The sequence below is a fragment of the Perca flavescens genome, chromosome 14 (genome assembly GCF_004354835.1).
Source record: "Perca flavescens isolate YP-PL-M2 chromosome 14, PFLA_1.0, whole genome shotgun sequence".
Classification (NCBI taxonomy): domain Eukaryota; kingdom Metazoa; phylum Chordata; class Actinopteri; order Perciformes; family Percidae; genus Perca; species Perca flavescens.
In genome coordinates this window covers 33,349,151-33,374,525 of record NC_041344.1, presented here as the reverse complement: position 1 = coordinate 33,374,525, position 25,375 = coordinate 33,349,151, and the positions used below count along the sequence as shown (strand labels likewise).

The 25,375-nt window shown below is 41.4% G+C and overlaps 1 protein-coding gene across 1 annotated transcript in view; it reads left to right on the top strand.

Moving 5' to 3' along the window:
• col28a1a (collagen, type XXVIII, alpha 1a) overlaps positions 1–25,375 on the top strand; it is a 60,990-nt gene that overhangs the window by 5,472 nt on the left and 30,143 nt on the right. Inside the window, exons 4-17 of the mRNA XM_028596604.1 lie at positions 1,085–1,105; positions 2,671–2,730; positions 5,026–5,079; positions 5,178–5,222; positions 8,696–8,722; positions 14,564–14,608; positions 14,708–14,752; positions 19,228–19,281; positions 19,371–19,439; positions 19,557–19,625; positions 22,084–22,152; positions 24,601–24,669; positions 24,771–24,839; positions 24,936–25,004. Coding sequence (XP_028452405.1) covers positions 1,085–1,105; positions 2,671–2,730; positions 5,026–5,079; positions 5,178–5,222; positions 8,696–8,722; positions 14,564–14,608; positions 14,708–14,752; positions 19,228–19,281; positions 19,371–19,439; positions 19,557–19,625; positions 22,084–22,152; positions 24,601–24,669; positions 24,771–24,839; positions 24,936–25,004 — 765 coding nt within the window. The remainder of the gene's footprint in view (positions 1–1,084; positions 1,106–2,670; positions 2,731–5,025; positions 5,080–5,177; positions 5,223–8,695; positions 8,723–14,563; positions 14,609–14,707; positions 14,753–19,227; positions 19,282–19,370; positions 19,440–19,556; positions 19,626–22,083; positions 22,153–24,600; positions 24,670–24,770; positions 24,840–24,935; positions 25,005–25,375) is intronic.

Here is a 25,375-nt window from a genome sequence, read left to right as displayed (position 1 = left end):
TCAATTCAGGGTCCTGCGACCGATACAAGACGATACATAAGTCCATTTAACACAATCTGTTACATTTGTATTTATTTACTAAATAGCAAATACAATATGATTAGATAATTTCATTACTGAGCTCTTCCAGTCATTTTAATTAAAAGCCAACTACTCTTTTTAGTAAAAAGAATAAATATAAAGTGGGAATTTCCAAAATAAAGGGGCATTTTAAAGATGACCGTATGTATTGATATTTTCACTTTGTATCAATAATTTTGGATGGTTGAGGGTTGACTCAATATATCGCTGCAGATCGATGAATCGTTACACCCCTAACATCCACTAGCATTCATAAGGAGAGAACAGAATGTATCAATACTCAGACCATAAAACAAGCAATTAAAACAGATGAGATATGGATTAATGACAGCAGCGATACGTAATGTAGGATTACATACACACATACAGTACGCTGCCCACAGTGTACGTGTACCCCAGGGGCTACTTCTACTGTTGCCAGGAGTTACATGGAAAGATTGTAGAGTTGAGAGTTACTCTACAATCTTTGCACTAATTTGAAAAAAAAATTTTAATTAGGATTTTTTGGGAAGAATACTGTACATCCACATATTAACATTAAGTGTTGCAGTTATGTAAGAGTGTGTGAAAGCTAGCTGGCAAGCACAGAAGTTTAGACAGACAGAGAGATATACTGTTATTGATCCCCAGGGGGGAACAGTAATGAATAAATGGTAGAAATAACTAGTTAAAAGTAATGACTAAACAGTTTGAATGATTAGCTAAAGTAATGGAGAAATGGTAAAAATGGCTAAATGTTGAAATATTTAGCTAACGGTTAAAATAAGATAGGAAGGTCTAGCTCGTCCACACAACATTCCCGAATGGGAAGAAAAACGTGCAAGTAGAAGCTGTGGCAAAACATGCAAGATAGTTCAAGTTAAAAAAAAGTTTTTCTATACAATGAAAACTCACGGTACCTGAGAATATAAATGACACATAAGTACCTCGGTTTGTTGGTCCAGGTTTGTGATTTCTGCAGGACGGGACTATGAGTAACTTCCTCTCTTTTTTTTTCTTTCAGAACACAATTGTCAAAACTGGGGTAAGTACTATGAGTCAGACATGTTCACAAGTCTCTGAACTAGAGGTCAAGTCTCAAGTCTCTGAACTAGAGTCTACATATATTTTGCATTAAGCTTTTGTATAGGCCTTGTTTTTTGAAGTTTTTAAAGACAAATCTTATAATGAATGGCATAGCAGCAGCAGCAGGTACGAGCAACATTTTTGTTGTCCTTTCTCATGTGTGGCCGTGCCAGCAGATACATTATATATTATGTATTATGTGTAATGTAGGTAGGTTATGGGTTACATATGGAGGGGAATAACATTAATCAGACGTTTCCTAAACCTAAAGATTGGTCACGAGTCCCGCATCTCGAGTCCGAGTTGAGTCTGAAGTCACTGTGTGTGCAACTTAAGTGCGACTTGAGTCAGAGTCTTGAACTTGAGTCCCCATCTCTGCTATTGGGTGTTTAAAGTTCCACTCCAGACACATTTAAAGTTTGTAAAAATACTCTGTTGTATGTAAAGATAATGTATTTTGTTTAACATGGTTTACCCACATAAAGAAAAGGGGCTGGAAGCACATCTACTCTTTGTCCCTCATTCGCCCACCACTGCTACATTCTAGCATCTACCTTAGGTTGACTGTTCGAAGAACCGCACGCTTTCAAGATGGCTAGAAACATCGGAGGGATTCAGACATGGCCTACATGTTTAAGCCTCACCCCGGGTTGACACAGGACTGCAACTATAGTTTCAGCGTCCTGTCTGAACCCGGCGTCTGCAGTGTTCCCAACTCTTTGCCAATGAAAGTAGCTAGTACTAGTTCCAAAGTGCAACTTAGTTGTTTAGTGGTTATATTGGCTGACTGGCTGCATACAGTACAAGAAGAGATGGAGAGAGACCCTGTGCTGTTGGCAGAAGAGCCGTGGACTGTGATTACTCTGAGCACCATGCATGGAAATCACTTACAATATAATATATCTGGATTTCCCCCGGATACTCTGAAGTTGCTAAATTTGTTGAAAGTCATCTTTAAAAAAAAAAAAAGAGGGTTTGAAAAGTCGCTAAATCTAAGGAGAAAGTTGCCAAGTTAGCAACACTAGGCATCAGTCATACCCAGACTCAGATGAGGAGTCTGGTTTGCACTAAAATCGGCGAATAGCAGACGTACCTGAATGGTAAGTTGGAGTTAGCCTTTTTTATTTGTCTGTGTTTGTTAGCTTGTAGCTAGCAGTGGCTGACAGCTACGTGTGTTTTCCCTCTCTGGTACTGACGGTCCACTCTGTGCTGGAGCTCTCAGGTTTCTTTGCTGGTTTGTTAGTTAGCGATTGGTTTACGGATTAGTGATGTACAGTACTAGTTCACAGACATCTCCCCCTTCAGGACTTTGTATGGTCAGACATTTTAGGCGACATCAACATAAGAGAAATACATTTTTCATCATTTATCATTTAAAACCGTGTTGTATTGTGATACTGTGTGCATGAAACACATTCAAGGTACAAAAAAACGTCTTACTATTTCACCTCTTTTTTGCTTTGTATCTAAAGCACATTGTTGATAGTTTTGTTTATGTATTTTTCTTTTCCCCCTTCATTACAGTGCCCCCAGCCAAAGAGCTGTCTGTGTGAGAGGGGGGAGAGGGGTCACCCTGGAAGCCCGGTGAGTATATTATAGTATGCTCATTCATCTTCATGTACCAACATACTGTTTAACACAGTCTGTGTTCCATCAATCACTGTATTTCATACCAAACTACTATCTGCAATGGCTGGCAGGCAGGCAGGCAGGCAGGCAGGCAGGCATTGTAAATAAGATCAGAAAGTTCTATAAAGATCTTCCCTTTAGATTATGAGTTATGTTGTTTTGTGTAATTAGGAGATTGTAACGCTGGCGCTAAAGGCAAGGTCAGGGTTGGCGAAAACTGGTATCATGTAGATCTGGACATAAAGTAAATTCATCAACATTATGAATCTCTTGCTGAGATTGCTGTCATTAGCTACAACAACCAATGACAAGTTTCAGCCAACAGCCCAAAGTCTTGAACTGGTCATAATGTAATTCAACAGGACAAACATCAGACATGAGCCAACATGAAGAAAGGAAATGCATTTTTCACTTCATTGTTTATTTGACATAGACAGTGCTCATTAATCGACAGCAAACTAACTATAAATGAGCCAGAGTTAGCTCAGCAGGCTAATTTTCTTCTGTTGTCCCTGGCCAGTGTATAGGTCATATACTGATTTATATACAACATGCACATCTGATCATTTCTCTGCATGAGCAAGGAAATGTAATTCCTGACCTTGGAAACAGCAATTTGACAAACAATCCAAACTTTAGGTCCACCTATTAGCTTTCCCATGAGCTTTCACAACACAAAACTAGGGCTAGCTGATGTGATGTCGCAGTTTTCAAAACAATCCCAACTTGAGGTCCTCTAACTAGCTCTTTCTGGAATTCAACCATATATAACATGGTCCTTCCTGAGTGAATGGAGATGGATCTGCTTAAATGTGAGCTTATTAGCTTTCCATAGCACTTCTAGGTCTTCTCATCTACGGAGAGAAGACCTTTTTTTTTATTGTCATCGCAATAAACACATCGTGAAAGGCTGCGAAATATTGCGAAAGATGCTCCGAGATTTTTTTATTATATGAAAGAAATATCAGTAATAAACTGCACCTTAAGGGCGCTTTCACACCTGCCTTGTTTAGTTTGGTTGAATCACACTAGAGTTGTTGAGCAGGACAGCGCGAAGTCTCGGTGAGCAGAGCAGACGTAGTAACGTCTCTCGCCAAACAATGTCTTATTTAAATGAAATGAGCTGGTTTGACCATGGAGATGAGAGAAATATAGTAGTGGTCCAGAACACAGGAGCTTCTTCCTGTATTTACTTTGTTGCTCCTGCCCCCAGACACATCCGACCAATAAGAGGAGTGAACGTTCTTGCGTGATTTGTAAGGATACATTTTAGTACGCTTGGATTTTTCCAGGTGTGAAACCAAACCAAACCAAGGGGAATCCGCTCCAAGTTTACAAACTCATCAACTGATTCGGACCAGAGCAAACTAACTATAGGTGTGAAAACGCCCTAAAATGTAATGTATCAATCTTTTTTTGGTGGTGCCTTTTTATATTCAATTCAAAATTAAATTTGTTCAAAGCAGCCGCAATGCAGAACTGAGGACATTTTAATATATTTTTATTTATCGCAAGAAATATCATTATTGCGATATTAAACAATGCTATCGCATATTTTCCTAATATTGGCTACGCTCAAAATCAATCATATTGTGAAAAAGCTAGTAAGTGGACCTTGGGGTAGGATTGTTTAGTCGAACTGTGTGGCCATAGATTTTGGTCTTATTGTCCAGCCCTAGTATCATCTTCAGTGGACCCTGAATATCTAGTACATTTCATTGACGTTCTTGCTAGCAGTTGCTTTGCATCAAAGTGTTAGACAGGTGGACAGAGCGACTGGCCCGTCTCACCATCACTGAGCCGTGCCGCTAGCTGCCGAGCTCACTTCCTCCGCCACACAGAGCCCAGTAAGCCTCACACAGTGGCTTGTTATCCCTGGATGCAGGTGCATCTGGCCTGCTTTCAAAGCACTGCCGGGGGAAAAAATGTGAAAGTGCAGGAAATGTTTCCCACAATGCAAGTGTAGCAGGTGGTGGAGGAGCCCGCTGAAAAGGCTGTTTTCACTGGTGGAGAGGCCCTCGGAAAGAAGCAAAGGTCAACGACGGAAGATTAAACACGGGCAAACACACGGGCTGAGGAGATCTGAGAACCTGCTGCACTGAGGTGGACGTTAATGTTGGACAGGGGTTACAGACAGGTCGCACCGAGAATGTCCCATCTCACCTTTGTCTAAAAACACACCGAGTCCAAAGTGAACAAGGGGCCCAAATATTCTCATTGGGTATAATCTCTTGCTTTTCTTTCATGTAGGGGAAACCAGGCGAGCCGGGCTCTGACGGAGCTCCAGGTCCAAAGGGATCTCGTGTAAGTCTCTTATTGTCTTCATAATCCAGCGCTGGTTACAGAAAGAATCCATGAAGTGTCGTTTGATGTGCTGTTTTGTCTGGGCTCGGTCACTGTAGGGGGAACCGGGCATTAATGGACGTCCAGGAATGGAGGGCCTTGAGGTAATCATCAAATGTTTTTTCTTCTCTTGCTTGGGTCAAGCTGTAAATCAGAGTATGGTATTCTGTTTATATTCTCTATTATCTCTATGCTATTATCTAAGCATGGAGGGAGCTCCAAATGGATTCTATTGGCCCTTTCCTTACAGAGTTTGACCTTTTAAAACACTGTACTGTGGTCTCACGTATTCAGTTCGATTACAATTATCCTGTCAATGCTTCGATACGATTCTATATCTCGATGCATCACCATGCGCCACTATCTCAAATTTATTATATATTGCTACACATTGTTTTCATCAACACATTCCGTCAGTCAGATATACAGTATATGAACTCTTCTTTTTATTGTAACTGCTCTTAAAAAAACACTTCCTGAATGTAGCGGAGTCTGAACACAGCAAAGAGCAGACAAAAGGCAGAAACTAAAAAAGCAGCGACAACGAGTCAACGAAGTCAACGAGTAACATCAGCAGGCAATAATCGATTATGGTCGGTCACTGCCTCGATGCAGAATAGTCCACGCCTGCATCGATTGATGAGATATTCATTTCAACACCCTACTGTTAAATACTGCAGTCTAGAGGCGAGGCCAACGGAGAATCCATTTGCTGCGGAACATCAACTCTTTACTACTCTGTACTGTTCACCTGTCTTATATTGAGAGCTTGTTGACGTTTTCATTCATCTGTTGGTTTAATGTTTGATCTGTGAAGAACAGAAACTGCCTGAATAATATCGTTAAAGTCTGCTCCAAAATTATCGGAGCCCATCAGAGTGGGGAAAAAAGCGTATTCTCCAAAAGGCGAAACGTATTATTAATCATGACCATATTTTGTCCAGTGAGTTCACACTAATGCCCTCAGGACGGCGCTATCTGCCGTCTCCCAGAAAGACTAACCAAATCCTTCATTCCCTCGGCCATTAAGCTGCTGAATGGGGAGTAGCTGTCTTGATGGAAGTGTATTTTGCACAAATCTCATATTTGTTATGTGTTTAAAATTGGGGGATTGCAATTCGTTTTTGTATGTGAATATACTCGGCACTTTATCCATTTATCATTTCTTATTTCAAATATTTTCCTTGTTCTGAATCTCACTCTTTCCCATATGCCTTTGTATTGTGCTCCCTCTGTCATTGATGCCTGGCAGTATGAATGTGTATGTATGTTTCGGTGGACTGTTGAAACTGAATTGCCCTTCAGGGATGAATAAAGCTATCTGTATCTGTATCTAGTAAGAAGCAATGCGCCAATATACAGAGTATTTAAATTATTCAGACAGATTTCACCCATTTTCAAGTTTCAGGTTGTCTATTTCAAACGTACATTTTGGGAAATACACTTATTCACTTTCTTCCCAAGAACGAGATGAGAAGATTACAGGAGCCAAGAGGCAATTAGCCTAGCCTAGCCTAGCTTAGCATAACGACTGGAAGCAGGGTGGAACAGCTAGCTAGGTTTGGCCGTTCCAAAGTTCCAGAATACACCTAGCACACTCTTCCGTCCGAGACACAGCAAGAATGGATGGCACTATGTCTGTCTAGTCTGACATAGTGACTGTTGTGAAAGACAAAAAAATGGAGTAGTCTGATCCTGGCATAAAGTTTACTAATTAGGGCCCAAGCGCCAACAGCGGCGAAGGCCCTATTGAAACTGAAGGAATTATTATTATTTTCCCGTCAAATGAATTGGCTTTTTGAGGGGCTTAACATATTCAAAAACTCACCAAATTTGGCGGTCGCATCAAGTCTGGTGAAAATTTACGTATTTTACGGGTTTCGGGAATAGCCGCCCAAAAATGGCTCTCTAGCGCCCCCTAGTATGTTAAGAAAATTGAGCCCCTGCAGTGCGTTTAACGTAGACTCACGAAATTTGGTACACATATGTAACATGTCAACATGTACAAAAACGTCACTACAGCCATACGCTAAACCCAACAGGAAGTCCGCCATTTTGATTTCAAAGTTCGAAATTAGTGCGATTTTGGCCATTTCCACATGTCGTACTTTAACGAACTCCTCCTAGAGATTTCATCCGATCATCTTCGAACTCGGTCTGTGCCATCTTAAGATGTTAAAGATGAAAAGTTGTTAAAAAAAAACTTTTCGTCATAGGGCGTGGCCGTGGCAGGGCGGCCATTTTGTACGTTTCTCCACCGAAACAGGAAGTGGGTGTAACTCGAGTGTACGTTGTCCGATTACCTCAAAACTTTTCAGGATTCATAAGAGTCCAACCCTGAGGACAAATAAAGGCCGATATTTACTTAAAGTCATAGCGCCCCCTAGTGGCAACAGGAAGTAGGCCTAACAGTCAAGGTGCTATACTTTAACGAACTCCTCCTAGAGATTTCATCCGATGGACTTCAAACTTGGTCTGTACCATCCCAACGCCACGCCCCCTTTCATACATGCTTACCCATTTAAGGTAGAGTCTTGTGTGAGGTATCATTCATCTCAGCAGAGGCTTCATTTTTAATTGGTGATGGTTAATTGGCCCCCTATGATTTAGCCACGCCCCCTTTCACAGCTAATGAACCATATGACGTAGAGTCTTGTGTGAGGTATCGTTGAACTCGGCGGGGAGTTCCCTTTTCATTGGTGACGGTTTGTGGCGTCTGAGTGCCGGGCAAATGCGCGGTCGCAAGGAGCGGCGTCCGCCGGTAACCCCGACGCGCGCAGAGGCGCGAGGGCCCGTCCATCGCTGCACACAGCTTCAATTATCACATTGCATCTCTTCTGTTTAAACAAGTGTACACAAACTGAAGTGTAAATGTGCTGGAACTGTTTTGTGTACAAAGTTACAAGATTCAAGGTCCTTTTACAACACAGGGTGGCACAATGAAATATAAGCGGTAGCCCTTTCACTCCACAAACACACACACACACACACACACACAGAACATTCAAATATTTAAATTAGAATAGGATAGAATGAAAGTTTATCCATTTTTCCAGTATTTGTGTGCAGCGCAGATTGCCAGATACAGTCGGTCAGCACAGGTTTTGGTAAGTTAAATGTCTCTGTACAGGCACAACGGGACTCCTGGCTGGCGACCTCACTGTGATGACAAGACTTTAAAATGTCACTGCGCCCAGGAGTTTCACCTAAGAAATGAACTTTGGACAGCTGGTTTCCCCCTGCTTTATCTATCTCTCTCGAACAATAAGTGTATTTCCTGAAATGTTGACTGACTAACATCATAGGTAAATATAACTTTAATAAAACTATACCTACAGAAAAACCACGGTTTGTTTTCTGTAAGGGATCTACAGATAGTATATGGGTTAAATCCATTTTTTGTAATATATAAAACTGTACTACAATTAGCAAAAATAGTCTTGATCTATGAAATCTCCCATCCCATCAAGTTGTGTTGGTTGGTTGACTTTCTTAAACCGAAGCGTGATGATTGGTGGACAGCCAACTGATACACTGAACTGATATCAGAGTTGAATTAAAATGTCCATTTCTCTAGGGTCGGCCTGGCAGCATAGGGGAAAAGGTATGTCTTATCATTATTTTTGATATAATACGTTTCTATTCATGATGCCTCACCACTGCTGCATCCAGGTAAAGAAAATATGTCTTAACTGTTTCTATGCATGTTCAGAGGGCTCTGTGATCCTACACACACACAGTTTGACAGTTTGAATACTACAAAGCGGGCAGACTTTATGAGCCGTGTCTACGTTTGCTCAGTGTCCAGATTAGAAAGATGTTGGCTCTGAGCTACACTCACCTGGATCTGTAAGAAGGGTTTATAGTGTACATATTACTGTTATTACTCTCTTCTCATTGTTTCTATTTCCTATTTTATTCATTGTGTATTTTTCTATGCTATTTATATTTTTTTTGTGATCAAATGTTTTTATTCAACACATACATAACCAACAGTATGTTACAAGTAACAGAACATACATGTAACATCCCCCCCCTCCTTCCCACTCATAATAATAATAAAAAAAAAATATATATATATAATATACATACATACATATACACACACATATACACACACACATACATACATACATATACATACATACATACATACATACATACATATACACATACACACATATAAATTAAATAAAAAAAATTACATTGAGTCAAAATGAGATAAAAGCTGTACACTTAAAACAATATCATGTCTAGAAAGGTCAGAAGCCATTTGCTTAATGGTCAAAGTGTGTGGGGGCTTCCAGCGCACCGCCACCATTTTCTTTGCAGCAGTGAGCCCGGCCAGGACTATCCTTTTCTGACATTTAGAAATCTGTAGTGAAAAAATGTAATTCAGTAACAGAACTGGTATTGTCGCTAATACTGTCCCAGAGACAAATGTTGACCGTTCTGAGGCAACATTTTGCCAGAACCGTGCAACAGGGGGGCACTCCCAAAACGTGAAGAAATGTGCCCATGGTCTTCAGTGAACACAATGTGCATGAAGCGTCACCAATCATTTTCATCAGGCACAGCTTACGAGGGGTCAAATAAGTCCTATGGACAAAATTATAGTGGATCTGCTGGTGGTCTGGATTTCTAGAAGCCAATTTGACATTATTCCATACCCTGCTCCAGTCGAAATCTGGCTCTAGCCCTGGGAAATCCCTCCTCCATACTCTGTCTAGTGGAAGTGTCCGGTGTGAGGCTTCCCTTATATATTGATATAGAGTGGATACCATGCCCCGTGAGTCACTTTTAGCAATGAACAGCTCGTGAAGCGGGTGTACAGGCAGGGGGTGCTGCCACGGTACGCCATGTGCCTTAAGAGCTGCTCTAAGTTGGAGGTAAAAAAAGAAGGATGTGCCTGGCAGGTTAAAATCTTCCTTTAAGGCTAGAAAGGAGCACAGCCCGTTTACATCAAAAACGTCCCCTAAAAGGTGAATGCCCCCCTTTTCCCATTGGGGGAAGATGATCGGTCTACCCCCCATCAATAAACCGTTGTTATTAAAAATGGGTGAATAAAGATGCCATCTGCAGGAAGAGTTACAATACCTTTCCACCGAGCGCCAAACCTCAACAAGATGGGAAATGATCGGACCAAATCGTAGCTGACACTGCCTAACCGACACGTTCGCAAATAGCACATCCGCCAAAGACCAAGGGTGCACCATCTTCTCTTCCATCGCTCGCCAGGAAACCACCGACTGGGGTTCAAACCAGGTGGCAAGCGGTCGAAGGGTGAAAGCCCAGTAGAACCATTTAAAGTTGGGAACTGCTAACCCCCGCTCAATCTGTCACGCTGAGCAGTGGAAGTTTTCACACGCGGACATTTTCCTTTCCAAATAAATTTGGAAACCGCAGCTTGCAGCTTCTCCCAGTAACCAGAAGGAGGAGAGAGCGGGACCATGGAACCTACAAAATTTATCCTGGGCAATATATTCATTTTAACGAGGGAAATTCGAGCTTGTAGCGAATTAGGCAAACTCGCCCATCTTTCCAAGTCAGCCAGAGCCGCATTCAGCACGTCAGTATAATTGTGTTTAACAATGCGATTCAGAGAGGGGAATATATCAATACCTAGGTACCTAAACTGTTTAACAGATGGGATAGTCGCAGGTAAAGCAGTTGTCAAAAAGCAGTGGGCCTAGGAGGTCCCAGAAGGCTAAGTATAGCTCTGGCGGTATACCGTCAAGGCCAGGGGATTTGCCCTGTTGCATGCTTTGTACAGCAGCCTTGAGCTCTTCAAGTGAGATCGGCCTGGCCAAATCATTTGCGTCATCATCAGCAAGACGGGGCATTTTCAAATGAGCTAGAAAGTCTCCACATTTGTTCTTGTCGAAGGAAACCTCAGATTTGTAAAGATTAGAGTAAAAACTACGAAAAGTATCATTAATTTGTGCAGGGTCAGTGGTGACAGCTCCAGTCTGTAATTTGATTGAGGGAATGTCCGAGAATTGTTCATTCGATCTAATTTTCATGGCCAAAAGATGGCTGGGTCTAGATCCGTGAAAATAATACTGTTGCCTGGTCCTATGAATCAAAAATTCTGATTGCTGCTTAAGAATATTGTTAATTTCTTTCTTGATCACTTTATGTTGCATAGCTATGTCATCTGAATAATTGGCCGATAAAGCGTATTCTAAAGTGGCATAGGTATTTTCCAGTTCTTGTAATTTAGAGTGTCGAGCTTTACGTTGATTAGAAGCAAATAATGTAGCATTACTCCTAATGTAACCCTTGATTGAATCCCACAGTATCCTAGGGTCGTCAACCGAGCCGACATTAAAATCTAAAAACTTTCTGAGTTTCTCCACAAACTGTTCCTTAAATCCCTCCAGCTTCAGCAGGGTGGTGTTGAAACGCCATTGCGGCGCCCGAGAAGATATACAGCTAACCACCACAGTACAAAATACGGCTTTATGATCAGAGAGGGCTATAGGTAGTAAATTAACACGTTGTAAGTCTCGGAAGAGCTTCGGGGACGCAAATAAATAGTCTATTCTAGAGGAGGACTTGTGACGCGCAGAAAAAAAGGTGTAATCCTTCACAGATGGGTTGTTTATGCGCCACAAATCTGTGAGCCCAAGGCCATTTGCCCAAGCCCGTAACGCAGAGGACGCTAATTCCTGGTCCCTAGTCTCCGAGCCGCCAGACCTATCTTCAGTCGGATTCCAAACTGCATTAAAATCCCCTCCAACTATGAATAGATATTCAGTTAACTCCAGCATAATATTAGTCATGTCACTATAAAAACTCCTATCATAACAATTAGGTGCGTATGCAGATAAGAAAGCAATTTTCTTGCCATTATGTTCAACTTTGGCCAAAGTCAGCCTACCTGTTGCATCAGACCATGTATCTTGCAGTCTGAATTTAATATTTCTTCTGGCTACTATAGCTACACCCTTAGTCCTTGTAAGAGATGAGGAAGATGCTATAACATGATAATACTTATTGGCCAGGCGCCTGACATCCCCACTCAAGAGATGTGTTTCTTGTAATAATGCGATGTCAACTTTCTTCTTCCGTAACAACCCTAATGTGCTAACCCTTTTGTGGGGGGCATTCAGACCACCAGCATTCCAACTTAGAATGTTAAGTTCTGACATAATTTAGACCTTTGTCCCAACCAGGGCATCGAGTAATATTGAGAACAGCCCTGCGACCAACAGACATAACCAATAAAGGGTAACCATTCCAGCCCACCAGGGTCCCCCCACCCCGCCCAAAAAAAAAAAAAAAAAAAAAAGGGGATAAAACCTAAAGGCGAATAATAATAATAATAATAATAATAATAAAAAACACACATTCCTAACCCCAAGGAGCTAGAACAAGCTCCAACAATGAACCCTCCATATATACTAAGTTCCATGACCATGGATGGAGAACGGGCAGCTATAGTTGGAGTATACCGCCCGCCCCTCCCCCAGTTCAACAAATAGAATCAGTAACATATTATCCCATTACTCACAACAATAACAACAGGGACGTAGGCTATGTCAAACTATTAAAGGCTGCATGGAGCCACATTCAGAATAGCAAACAAAAAATTGAATTATTAGTAATAATAATGGCAAAAATAAATAAACTATGGTAGCTATACAAGTCAGCTGAGAAATGATAATGCTAAGTATGCCGACTTAGAATTTAGACTATTACAAATGCAAAAATAAAAGCAGTTATTTTAATATCACCATGGCAAAAGCCCAACATATAGCGCATTTAAGGGCGCATTATAAAGAAAAAAAAATTAACAAATCATTCTAGTGCAGTAAAGTCCAGCTGTTGCAGCTAGGTGATGTAGCGGTATACAGGGAATGCGCTTTAATCTTTGTATGAGGTAAAACAGTTAAAAGAATAATTACCAAATCAGCTAGCTACACCATACAATTTAAAGACTGAACATATGGGCGAATAGAACAAATTAACCCAAATACAATGAATGAAAGTCTTGTATGTTACCTTGTACCAGAGAACATCACCATCAGGAAAATATAAAAAATTAAAAGTCAGGCGGCAGAAAAAAAAAAAAAAAAAAAAAAGGAGAATCATCCAGTATGACCAGCCGTGAAAAAGAACTGAGTCCGCGTAGACTGTGGCCCAAATCAAAAGGCGAAGATAGGCGTATAAACCTCGGTAAAGCTGAAATAGCCGAAAAAGGGTCCAAAATCTGCTATATTAGTCCGATAACGGACCGCTCGTACAGAGCAGAAAAACCTTTGAGTCTATCTTGAGAAATCGTAGACAGAGCTCCACATTAAACCAGCACTTGGTAGAGGTCAACCCTCCGCTTCCGAGGAGCTGCGGCTACGGGCTTCGGCTGCGCCTGCCTCTGGAGCTCGTCGGTTGTTAACCCACGTCGACATCGGCCGGGAGTTAAGGAAGTCCTCAGCTTCGCAGGGATGGTTGAACACACGATAGTCCAATCCGGTTTTAATCTTCAGGCTCGCCGGGTACAGTAGAAAAAATTCGATGCCTCTCTTCCTTGCAGTGTCCATCGCTGGGCCAAAAGCTTGTTGGCGTTTGATCGTATGGTTACTGTAGTCTGCAGCAAACCTCACAGTTTTGCCGTCAATAATGACCTGGTCCTTCTTTGCGGCTCAAAGAACAGCTTGGCGGGACGAGTAACGAAGGGTGTTGAAAATAAGAGTGCGAGGTCTGTCCCCGGCTGAACAGCCACTGTAAATCCGATGAGCCCGCATGATTTCCAGCTGCTCGGTCTGTAGGGACGGGAACCACTCAGGCAGAGCTCGTGTCAGGAACTGTACAGCGTTCGAGCCCTCGGTCCCCTCTTTCAAACCGATAATGCGTAAGTTGCAACACCGGCTCCTGTCTTCCATGTCCGCCATTTTAAGTTCAAGACTACTTAAGGCTGCCGCGTGGTCCACTACGCCCTTTGAGTTGTCTTCAACGGCAACTTTTATGGTCAACATTTCAGCTTTAATTAAGCCAATACTCCCTGAGAGCGCTGCCAATTCAGTTCGTATGGCATCCAGCTTACTGTCTGAGCGAGATTCCAAAAATTCCATCTGTTTCTCCATCAGCGCATCTGTAATGGCGCCGAGCTCGCCACCGCGTTGCCCTTTATTTGTCTTCGCAGAGGCTCCACTCGTATTGTTTCTCCTCACAGAGTCGGTCATTCTTACTCCTAGAAGCTGTACACTGTTGAGACGTCTGAGGAAGTCAAGCTTAATGGGATAAATTAATCAAGAAGGGAGAGTCGGGCAGGAGCGAATATCCTAAGCTGCCATCTTGTCCAGCCGGTCACGTGACCTATGCTATTTATATTTGATGTGTATTGTTGTTTTGTGCTGTGCTACATTGAGCTGCTGTGACAAGTTAATGTCCCCATTGTGGTATCGATACAGTCTCTCTTATCTTATCTGCTTGTATTTTCTAGGGAGAACAGGGTGAATGTGGTGCCCCCGGTAAAAAGGGAGAGCGGGTAGGTGTTATTATTTATTATTTAATTTAATCAACATGTTTTTCTGTTGCTAAGAGCTGCTTGTAAATGTAGTGACGCTATGTTGATGTCTTTCCGTAGGGTGCAGATGGAGCTCCTGGCCCCAGAGGCCCCAGAGGAGAGCAGGTGAAGTTTTTTTATTATTTTAAATTTTGATTCCATTAACCAATACTCGTAACTTTATACATCATACAAAGAGCCTCAGATAATCTTAGCTCAGATGTCTTCCCTCTCATCTAATGCTTTGTGATCATCATCAGTGTTGGTAACCAATCACATTAACATACAGCACTTCACAAATATGCATCCACAGACAGACAGTTGCATAGTTTAGGCACCTCAGCAGCCTTGTTGAGCTAACATTCACGTGGAGGGCATTAAAGGTAAGAATGGAAAGAGGACTGCAGTTCAGTTGTTTTGGACTGTAACCACCATGTTCTTTTTTGTTACTTTTTATTGTCTATTTTATATTTAACTTTGGACAGAGCCAGGCTAGCTGTATCCCCCTGCTTCCATTATTTTACACACAGATATGAGATTGATATGGATCTTCTCATCTCACTCTCAGAAAGAGAGTGAAAAAGGGCATTTGCCAAAATGTCATCTATCCTTTTAAGAAATGGCCAACAATGTGTGTCATTCACATTCATTCAAAGTAGTAGACTAGAATCTCAGGGTCATTTATTGTTTGAGTAGGCTTTAATGTAGGTGTTTATGCTTGATTTTACCACCATGCAGTACACCCATGGAACAGAGGCATGCCATGTTTTCATTTAAAAATTGAGGAGACTCAATGCGTACGAGTCTTCATACCTGAACGGGTGTGTGGTCAAATTGAAAGATTCCTGTGTCCCCCCACATCCGCGCTGAAACAATCAGCGCTGCAGTGAAAGCCACACACTCCGAGTCCATCTCCTGCTCTGCACTTGTGGAATGTGAGCTGTGGATTAGGTCTTATCCCCCTCCTAATGTAGCCTTTCCAAAGCGGGGAATCCAAGCTCGAAATGTTTGGTTGTAGTCTTTGAGCAGACGTGGTCCCAGAGGATTAGGATTTGAGCACATGTTATCAATTCGCCCTCGTCTTAAATGCTTGTTGCCCCCTCTAGCATCGGTAGAACAACAGCGGCCATCGTCGGCGTGCCATTCGGTTTCACGTCCTTCTGATCGGTCTGTCTCCATATTCCCATGAAATGTATCTACCCACACTGCCAAACAGTGTATTCACAAACCTGGAATACCAAAGTATACGCCGTCACAGTCTCAGTATGAGACCACCAGACTCAGTGTAATTTATATCTTATATAAGTTCACAACTTCAAATTATGAAATGATCTCATTTTAAAGAAACAGCTGTTTTTTTGCATGTTTTGGCCCATTGACTATTTTCTATTTTCCATTCCATTTTCTAAAAGCATGCTTTTGCCTGGAGCTACAGTACAGAAGCTCAGTTTAGCCACTCAATACAGTACGGGATTATCATAGAAGGGGTCTAGTTTGAAGATCCAGTGGCTTACTGTCTGGAGCCTATACTTCACCACCACAGTGGAACTGGTGGCCTCTACGTTGTGTTGGTTGTTATTGCAAATATCTTGACTTTAGGATCTCGTCGGCGTTGATCCCCAAAGATTTTGTTCTGAGAAGGACAGATGATGAGTCAGAATCTCCATGGAAATAAAATATGCCATATCCCGCTGTTACACAAATGACGATAGTGTTATCTTAGCAAGGTTCTGATTGTTTCGAAATATCAACAACTTTGACACAACATATTTAAAGCACACATGATCGGATTTATGACTTCACAAAATTCTCCAATGTATGATAAATGACCCCTCATGGCTTAAAAGATTAACAAATAGGCTATTTGATAGAAGCCCCGACAGTTTTGTTTGGTTACTTTTTCCTGTTGAATTTCTGTGGATTTGTAACATTTTTGGATAGAATGTGTGTCAGAGAGCTTCTGTGTGGAGCAGACGTTCCCACTCCGGTCACACTCCTCTCAGCTTCCAGCAGAGGGCAGGCACAGCTCACCAACCACAGACACACACTGGGTCCCAATGTTTCACATGTCAAATATATCGCTCATGGGGTGACCTCTAGCTCACCCAGTAAGAGCGTGCGCCCCATGTAGGCTAAATCCTTGGCAGCGGCCTGGGTTCGAATCCGACCTTATTTTCTTTTATTATAACAGAAAAAGTCAAATAACTTTGTATTATTGCATGTCTCATATAGCTTTCTCCCATACAGTTTGGTCGACATAAAACCCTTCATAGAATTTAGCAAATCATGAAAAACAAAGATTACATTTTCAAAAGCAGGCTACCACACGGCCAACTCACAACAACCTGTTTCACAGCCTGAATATGTAAACTCTCTGGTTGTGTGGGAATTTCTGAGGCTCAAAGTCGGCAAATCTGCCAAAATCTGCTCTGAGTGTCACATAATTACAGTGTGAAAAACAGTTTACTGACTTTTTTGGTGGACTGCACAACTAATCGGGCCAAAATTGATATGTGGGCCAGATAAAAATTTGAAGAGGCCGGAGCCTTGAGTTTGACACATGTGATCTACACTATCTAAAAAAAAAAAATAGATAGATAGATAGATAGATAGATAGATATAGATGGATGGATGCTCAGCCCAAGTTTCAACTGTCTCTAGTCTAAGGGGATCTGAATGGAAGTAGAATCAACATGATGACATACCTTAAAGGGATATGCCACAGTTTGTTGAAATAGTTCTTATCACGGTCTACCCTGACTGTAGATAGGTGGGCCAACGCATTTTTTGTCTCAGTGCAAGTAATTAGGTTGTTTTTTTGTCTTTTGTTGGCTCACTTTAACTCACAACCAGGGGTTAAATTGGGATTTGTTATGTGGGGGGCGTTCTCCCTAGGGAGGTCTGGGGGTAAAAATTTGAAAAATAAACTGTTAAATGGCACTTTCTGGACAGTTTTGTGCAAAGAAATGGAGAAATTGAATCTTATATGATATGTGCAAAACTGCAAAGTTAAGAGCCTATACTTTGCATTGTTGTAGTATCAACAGGTATTAGGCATTTAGCATTTAAATTACTGTTAATCAGTCATCACTTGATTACACATTGTATTACCTCGTTATGATATAAGAAGTGACCCATCTCTTCATGTGGCATATTATGTTTGGCACATTATGTGCCAAACATAATGTGCCACATGAAGAGACAGTGCAGCATATGGCAGTAGCAACAGCTGAGAAGATTTGGGTCTGTGGTGACCAGGTCCACCTCACACAAACTTCCTTCTCCCATTCTCTCTCTTTACTACAACACACACACACACACACACACACACACACACACACACACACACACACACACACACACACACACACACACACACGGCACCATGTGGGGCTCTCTGATGCTCGGAGGTGAGCCATGGCCGGCTCAGAGCCCTGCCGCTGGAGGAGATGCGACAGCTAGGACCGGTTCAACGGCTTGGTCAGCGACATGAACTGGTAGCGGCCGGTGTGGCTTCTGAGCACCGGGCTTCCACCGCTGTGAATGGGGTTTTTATCTTTAGGAGAAGACATTTTATCTTTTAATCCTACAGACGTAGACACTATCTACAGCTAGGGGAGACTATGATAAGCCCCATTTCAACAAACGGTGGCGTATCCCTTTCAAGGGGAACTCCGCTGATTTTACACATCTAGTCTGTCTCCAGGTGTTGGAAAGTACTACTGCATATGTGAAAGAAGTTATATAAAGCCTTTTGCCTTCTGATAAATTGCCTTAACTGATGTCACTTGAGTCAGTGTCAGTTGGGTCTGAAGCCTACAAGTTTAAACATTTGGGGGTGGGGAGAAAGGATTGATCTTCCTCAAAACCTCTGTAGCCCTGCTCATCTCTGCTGCAGGCTACATTAGCCACTACTAGCATAACACATTAGCCACTACTAGCATAACACACCGGTCTAAGCTAAGCTAGAAGCGGCTAATGTAGCCGCACCACAACCAAAACCTCCGACCGAACTGATGTTGGTCGAGCTGCATTGTGGGTAATGCGCCAGGTTTTTCACAAGGAAGAAAAAGGTGTAACATAAAAATGACAATATCTCTGGTTATCTGCATCACATTTAACGTCCCATAGTTAATAACTTATATGGAACTGTTATCCTTAGCCTAACCCCAACCATTTAATCCTAATAATGACTATGTACACTTGGGTGGTGCTGTTGAAGATACTCTCAGTAATCAAAACAGTAACCCCCCTACCCCCCTGCAGTCGTAGCCAGTGGGAAGCCAGTGAGGGATCTGTGTATCAGTGAGACACACACTTCCCAGAGAGTTGGCAGTAACAATAAGGGGGAACTGAAAAAGAAAAAACCCACAGCTCTTACATTACCTTTTGTTTGAACTCTGCGATAAAGGCAAAGTTTGTCAAATACGCTAAATGTCCCGATTTGTGTATCTCAAACCCAGAAGATACCAGCAATATCAACTACTTCTTCATATTGAAAATGCAAGAGTTTATGTTTTTCTTTAAAATTGAATTCCTTTTATGTTATTTATGGAATCATATGTATTTACTTGCCCTTTCCTGTTTTGTTCCTATCTCAGGGAGCCAGAGGAGCAACTGGAGACCAGGGTCCAGAGGGGACACCTGGATCTAAAGTAAGAACACTGACAGTCATGTTTCTTATATATATATATTTCTTTATATATATATTTTTTTGTAAAGGTCTTTTTCCCTCCCGTAAAAGGGTGACCGAGGACTGAGGGGAGCATCTGGACCTCCAGGAGATAATGGCATTGGGTTCCCTGGTCCCAAGGTACATTTAGGTTTGGTTTAGCATTTGATTACATCATTTTCTTGTCTATCTGCGAGAAAGCCAATGTGTGTCTTGTATACTTTAGTTTATCTGTAATCTGTAAACTTGATTTTTCAGGGTGACAAGGGAAACCAAGGAAGACCAGGTCCTCCTGGACCAATGGGTATGGGTGAACCAGGGACACCAGTGAGTTGACAAAACTAAAGCCCGTTTCCCACTGGACAAAAAACACTTTAACATCTGGTGTTTGTCTGCAGTGGGGAAGGTTACAATCGGCCCTAGGGGGGCCTCAAGTCACTGCAGGGAGGCCTCGAGTCACTGCAGGGGGACCTCCAAATTATTTTTATATTTGTTTTTTCAAATACTAAAATGTCTTAACATGAATCCAACATACTATTACCACATATAAAAGCCTATTTGTGAAAAAAAACACACTGGCCTATAGGTAAGGTCACTAAGACCATCCACAGATACAGTTAATACTAAGTAACACTGTGCCACATTTATGTTTAACGTTAAATGATTTATAAAACCATGCCAACCATTTTAATTAAATGCACTTAAAAGGTCTGTATAAAGACTTTAGGCCACCCTACATGTTATTGTAGGCCCAGTTTAATATGCAACTTAATTTTATACAATATTATGTAGTAGGGTGTCCCTGATCTGTCTGTCTTTAAGTTAAGGGGTCCTTGGCTTAAACAACTTTGAAGCCCCCTGCTTTAGAGGCAATTCAGTCGATGCCTTAAAAGTATTATAAAGTTTGGTAGTGATGGCACAGTGGATATAACGTGCCTTTGGTGTGGGAGATCCGGGATTTATTCCCAATGCGAAACATCAACCAAAGTGTCCCTGAGCAAGACACTTGCTTAGGGACACTAGTTGCTCCAGAGGCGTGCTCTGATATATAGCAATTGTAAGTCGCTTTGGATAAATGTAATGTAATAATATTGAATTCCGTACTCAGCCCTACTCCGCAGGCTTGGGTCCGTCTTTCTGCAAGCGACGCTCGGACATCGTTCCAAATAAGTGAATTTGAAAGGGCAACTGAATAAGTAACCAATATAAAAAAGAAGTAACCTCCATAACATTTTTATTGGCCTCCGTGCTGCTTTCTACTTTTACTGAGCCTGTTTTCCGGTGCATTTTTGAGATTGAATGTGACGCACCAGACCAAAAAAAGGTGTCTATCCCCTATTTTTAGTGGGTGTGTTAAAAACCCTGCATATACACACTAGATTTATTTTTTGTTGGGGGGGGCATTTCTGCCTTTATTGGATAGGAAAGCAGAGAGATATGAAAGATGCAGAGAGAGGGGGGAAGACAAGCAGGAAATGCATATGTGCGTCCGCTCTACCAACTGAGCTAACCGGCCACATATACACACTAGTTTTGATTTATAAAGGAAAAACACATTATGTCGCTAACCCAAAGTGATTTTTTTTTTTTTTTTTTTTTTTTTTTATTTCTTGGGCTTTTCCACCTTTAATTGACAGGACAGCTAGGTGAGAGAGAGAGGGGGAAGACATGCAGGAAATCATCACAGGACTCTCTAAACCCTGGACCTCTGCGTCGAGGCATAAGCTACTCAGTATATGTGCACCTGCTCTTCCCACTGAGCCGACCTGGCCACACAAATGTTTTTTTTTTTGTCTGATGAGATCCCCTCTAGGATTTTACACCCAGTGGTACAATGGAAAATTGGGGAACATATACAATTATTTAAAAAATATTTAAATGATGTCATTTCCATACATGTCTTATATACTAAATCACAAACTGAGTAACTGAGTCATTTTTCAATGCTTTGCATAGCACAAACACTTTGTATTGGGCTTCTGTATTGGAAAATCACATATTTGTCTATTAACATATCTTACTATTGACTGTTTTTTAATTTTTAGCTGTGTGAACTCTTTACCTCTGTTTTGATGTATGGACCCTGATGGCCTAACTTTATGTTCTTCTGTTTATCTAAAGTGCAGAGACTGGCTTTTCTCTACCTCTAATTTTGGTCATAGATTTGGAGGTCAGAGGTCAGATGGACTGATAGTTAGAAGGGCTGTTTTTCACAGCAGACATGTTGACTTGTCATAGTAGGAGAAGCACAGCTGAAATTGATAACCTTAACGATGGCTCTATTCCATCAAGTGTCCCAGTAAGCTATTTCAGTGAGTCAGCATGCACAATACCAGGACCTCTCCTAAGTGGAATGCAGCCATCAGTAATGGTTTTGAACACACCTGTGCTTTTCCTACTGACATGTCAACATGTCTGCCGTGAAAAAGGTCTATTTGACCCCCTCCCCAGTGCTGTCAGCTTGTTAGAGGGTTAATAAGCAAGTGATTCTCCAAGACTCTGTTCATTCTCCCAGACTCTCATGATGAACTGAACCTTCTCTGCGCAAAGAATAAATACTTTAAAGACTTGCAGCATCCATTTTGGTGCGGAGTTTTAAAATTCATGTTACCCCCCCTCCCCCTATAAACCACATAAGTTACTGTTGGCAGTGCAGCTTTTTTTACAGCCACTTTGTATTATTGTTTTGCATGAATATTATAGTCCTTCCAGTTTACAATTACTAATATAATAATATATTTGTTAATGCAACATTTGATCTTTCTCTTTGTGTTGCTGAGTTTAGGGTCCAGCAGGGCCACCAGGGATGCAAGGATCGCCGGGGTTTTCGGGTGAGGGTCTCCCAGGGCCCAAGGTAAGTTCCAGGACAAGCTGGCTCACTATAACTAGCATGTGTCATTTTATCGATCCTTTATTTAAAGTGATGGTTCGGAGTAATTTCACCCTAGGGTCCTTTGCACCATGACCTCGAGCCAAACACCCCTCCAGAAGCTTTTTTCAGCTGGGTCTAACATTGGACAAGTTAGCGTGATCAGCTGAATAGCTTAGTGCAGGCGCTAATGGACCCAGGTTTGTATCTCGTAAATGACCCCACTAATAATGCCCGAAATTATACCAAACTTCTAAAGTAGTATAAATAGGTTATGTACTCATAAAACGATGGATTGGAAAGTTGTTAAAGGTCCAATATGTAATATTTGTACTGTAATAAATCCAAAAATGACACCAGTGCCTTATCAGATATTAAGGAAACATGTTAAACTGAAATACTATCTTTTCTGACAACAATGCTAATTTCAGTATTTTTTCTTTTGGAAATTTACATTCCGTGACGGAATTTACGTTTATGTTTTGATCTGTGTGTTGTTATCAACGACCCAGTTTGACAGGCAGGCCGGGTTGCCAGATATACCTGTAAAAACGTACACCCAGCGCGCTACAGCTGTAACGGTAGTACAGCCATGAAAGCAGCAAACAAACCAACAGGATCAACGGAGATAGATTCTACATGACATAAAAAAAGAAAACGGCATGTTTCTAACAGTTGCGTGACCAGAGACGTAACAACCCCCTGGTAAATATTGGAGATGTATTTGAAAGATGGAGACAGCTTGGATCCCAAAAGGACGCAGAGTTGGCTTATTTTCTCCTGAACCGGTAAGCATTAGCTTCAGGCTAATTTATCACAGCTACTAGGGATGGGCATTTTTTGTCATTTCAACATTTGTGTACTCACATTGAATTATATAGCTAGAGTAACCGAGTTGGTTACTCGCAAAAACAATTGAGACATAGCCAGTAAAGTGATCCTGACTGGTCCTGGCTAACGCCGCCATGCTAACCTTGCTAACGTTACCGGAGGAAGCAGCCCATGGCTGTTTACAACGTGTAGTTTAGCGGCTGGAGCCGACAACGGTGAGTTATTTTAAGCCACGAGAGGGGGGCTGTAAATCGGAAAGAGAGGACTGTGAGTTTGCAGTGTGTTTAGCGATTGTTGCCATAATTCTAAGCCAATGAAGTGTGTTCCGTCGGCAAGGTAGTGGTATTTTTAGCGTTTCGTATTGTAATTCTAAGCCGAGGAATTGGTAGTGCAGTAACTATTTTAACCGCTAGCTGCCAGTATTACACACAATATTACATATTGCACCTTTAAGTACACCAGAAGTTTATGTAAATAACACTTGCCTGTTGGCTTTTGCTCTCTGCTGTTGCTACTGCTACCGGTAGTAAGAGCGCTTAGGGACGTCTACAAATTACAACACCGAAAAGAGATACAAACAACAAAAATATTTATTAATTTAATGATTAAATAAGGTTCTGTTAGCCTGCACTAAACTATTCAGCTGATAACGCTAAATCTCCCAATGTTCGACCAGGTGAAAAAAGCTTCTGGGGGGTTGTTTGGTTCGAGGTCATGGTGCAAAGGACCCTAGGGTGAAATTACTCCGAACCATCACTTTAAGATTGTCTGCAATGCACGGGGATACACATTTCCTGAAACAATGACAAAGTGCTCACAAAATATGAGATGTGACACAAATAGAGGGAAGAAAGACTAATTTTAAAGTTCTGTTTTATTTATAATTTGTGGTATAGGTGTTAGAAAATCAGAAGCCACCTGATCAGAAATTATGTGGAAGGTATTCAAAAGTAACTGCTATACTGTAGTCTGTGACATTCCAAATGTTGCTGTACAATTGTCACAGAAATAATTGCAATTAACAATATAATTTTCTCTTTCAGTCAAATTTTAAAAAGTTGTATTAATGTATTTCTTTTTACAAATTAAAGTTTTGAATTAATTCCAGGATACATGTTTTAGTTATATCACTGTTATGTGACCCAGATAATGTAATAACACAAATACACAGTCTATGAGGTAAACTGTGCCTCTTTATTATCATTAAACTTTTCTAACAGTGTCCCCCCCCCCTTGTCATTTTTGTTGCTATGAACATGTGAACAAAAAATTAAAATAATAAAAATATGTAGTCCGACCGATAATCATTTAGGATTAGGGTTATAATTACAATTTGGCATATCTAAACAAAATCAACAATTACCATCCATATGTCATAAGACCTTAGCTAATGTTAGCAGTTCATTGCGGTTAAACAAAGAAACTACGATTATTCAAAAAAAATTAGACAATTATGTTATAATTGTTACAAGCCTAGATACGTATGTCATTATTGTAATCATTCAGATTATAGTTGTATGATTTGAGTCTTAATATGCCAATATGATTTGCTATTTCCTGGGCCTTGCTGTTCTCCTAACCCTCCCCGTGTGTTTCTTGCAGGGCGACCGGGGGTATGAGGGTCCCAAAGGCAGCCGTGGACCCCCAGGAGTCGGATACAAAGGTGATAAGGTACGGTTAAACACGGTTGGGATCGCAGACACGCGTGTGGTAAAAACCCTCTGATGCTGTGACGGATGACCTGTCTGACCTGTATCCTGTCTGGCCCTCAGGGGAACACCGGAGCACCGGGGCTGCCAGGCTTGGTGGGCTTTCCAGGGGCAGGCATGCAAGGAGATAAGGCAAGGCCAATAAAAATGTTAGGAATCTGCTCCCCCTAATTAGCCTTTCATTTGTGTAGCTGTATTTTGAATTGTGATGTTTCCCTCTGTCTTTAGGGGGACCACGGGCCACCTGGGCCTTCTGGTCCCAGAGGACCTCCTGGACTGGGTATAGCTGGACCAAAGGTTAGTAGCAGTTTTTTTCATTTCATGTGTATTTGAATAGGGACAGATGCTTCGACATAGACACGTTCCCAATGTACAGATTCACAGCTTTTATGGCTATTGCTAATTTCCAATGCCCGTCCCTAGAAGGGCTTTTCTTTTTTTAAACAAACATGAAACATTGCCACATTAAAATACATAAAGCACATAAACATACAAAGCACATCCATCTGTAGTCCCACATAGGGCTGCATGATAGGACCTAAAATCAAAATCACGATTAATTGCACATTCTACCTCGATGAATAACTATAATTAATCACGTTGTTCTAAATAATTTTTTCTGAAGCCAAAATGTTTCCAGACGACAGACATTGTGTTTTTTTGGGGCA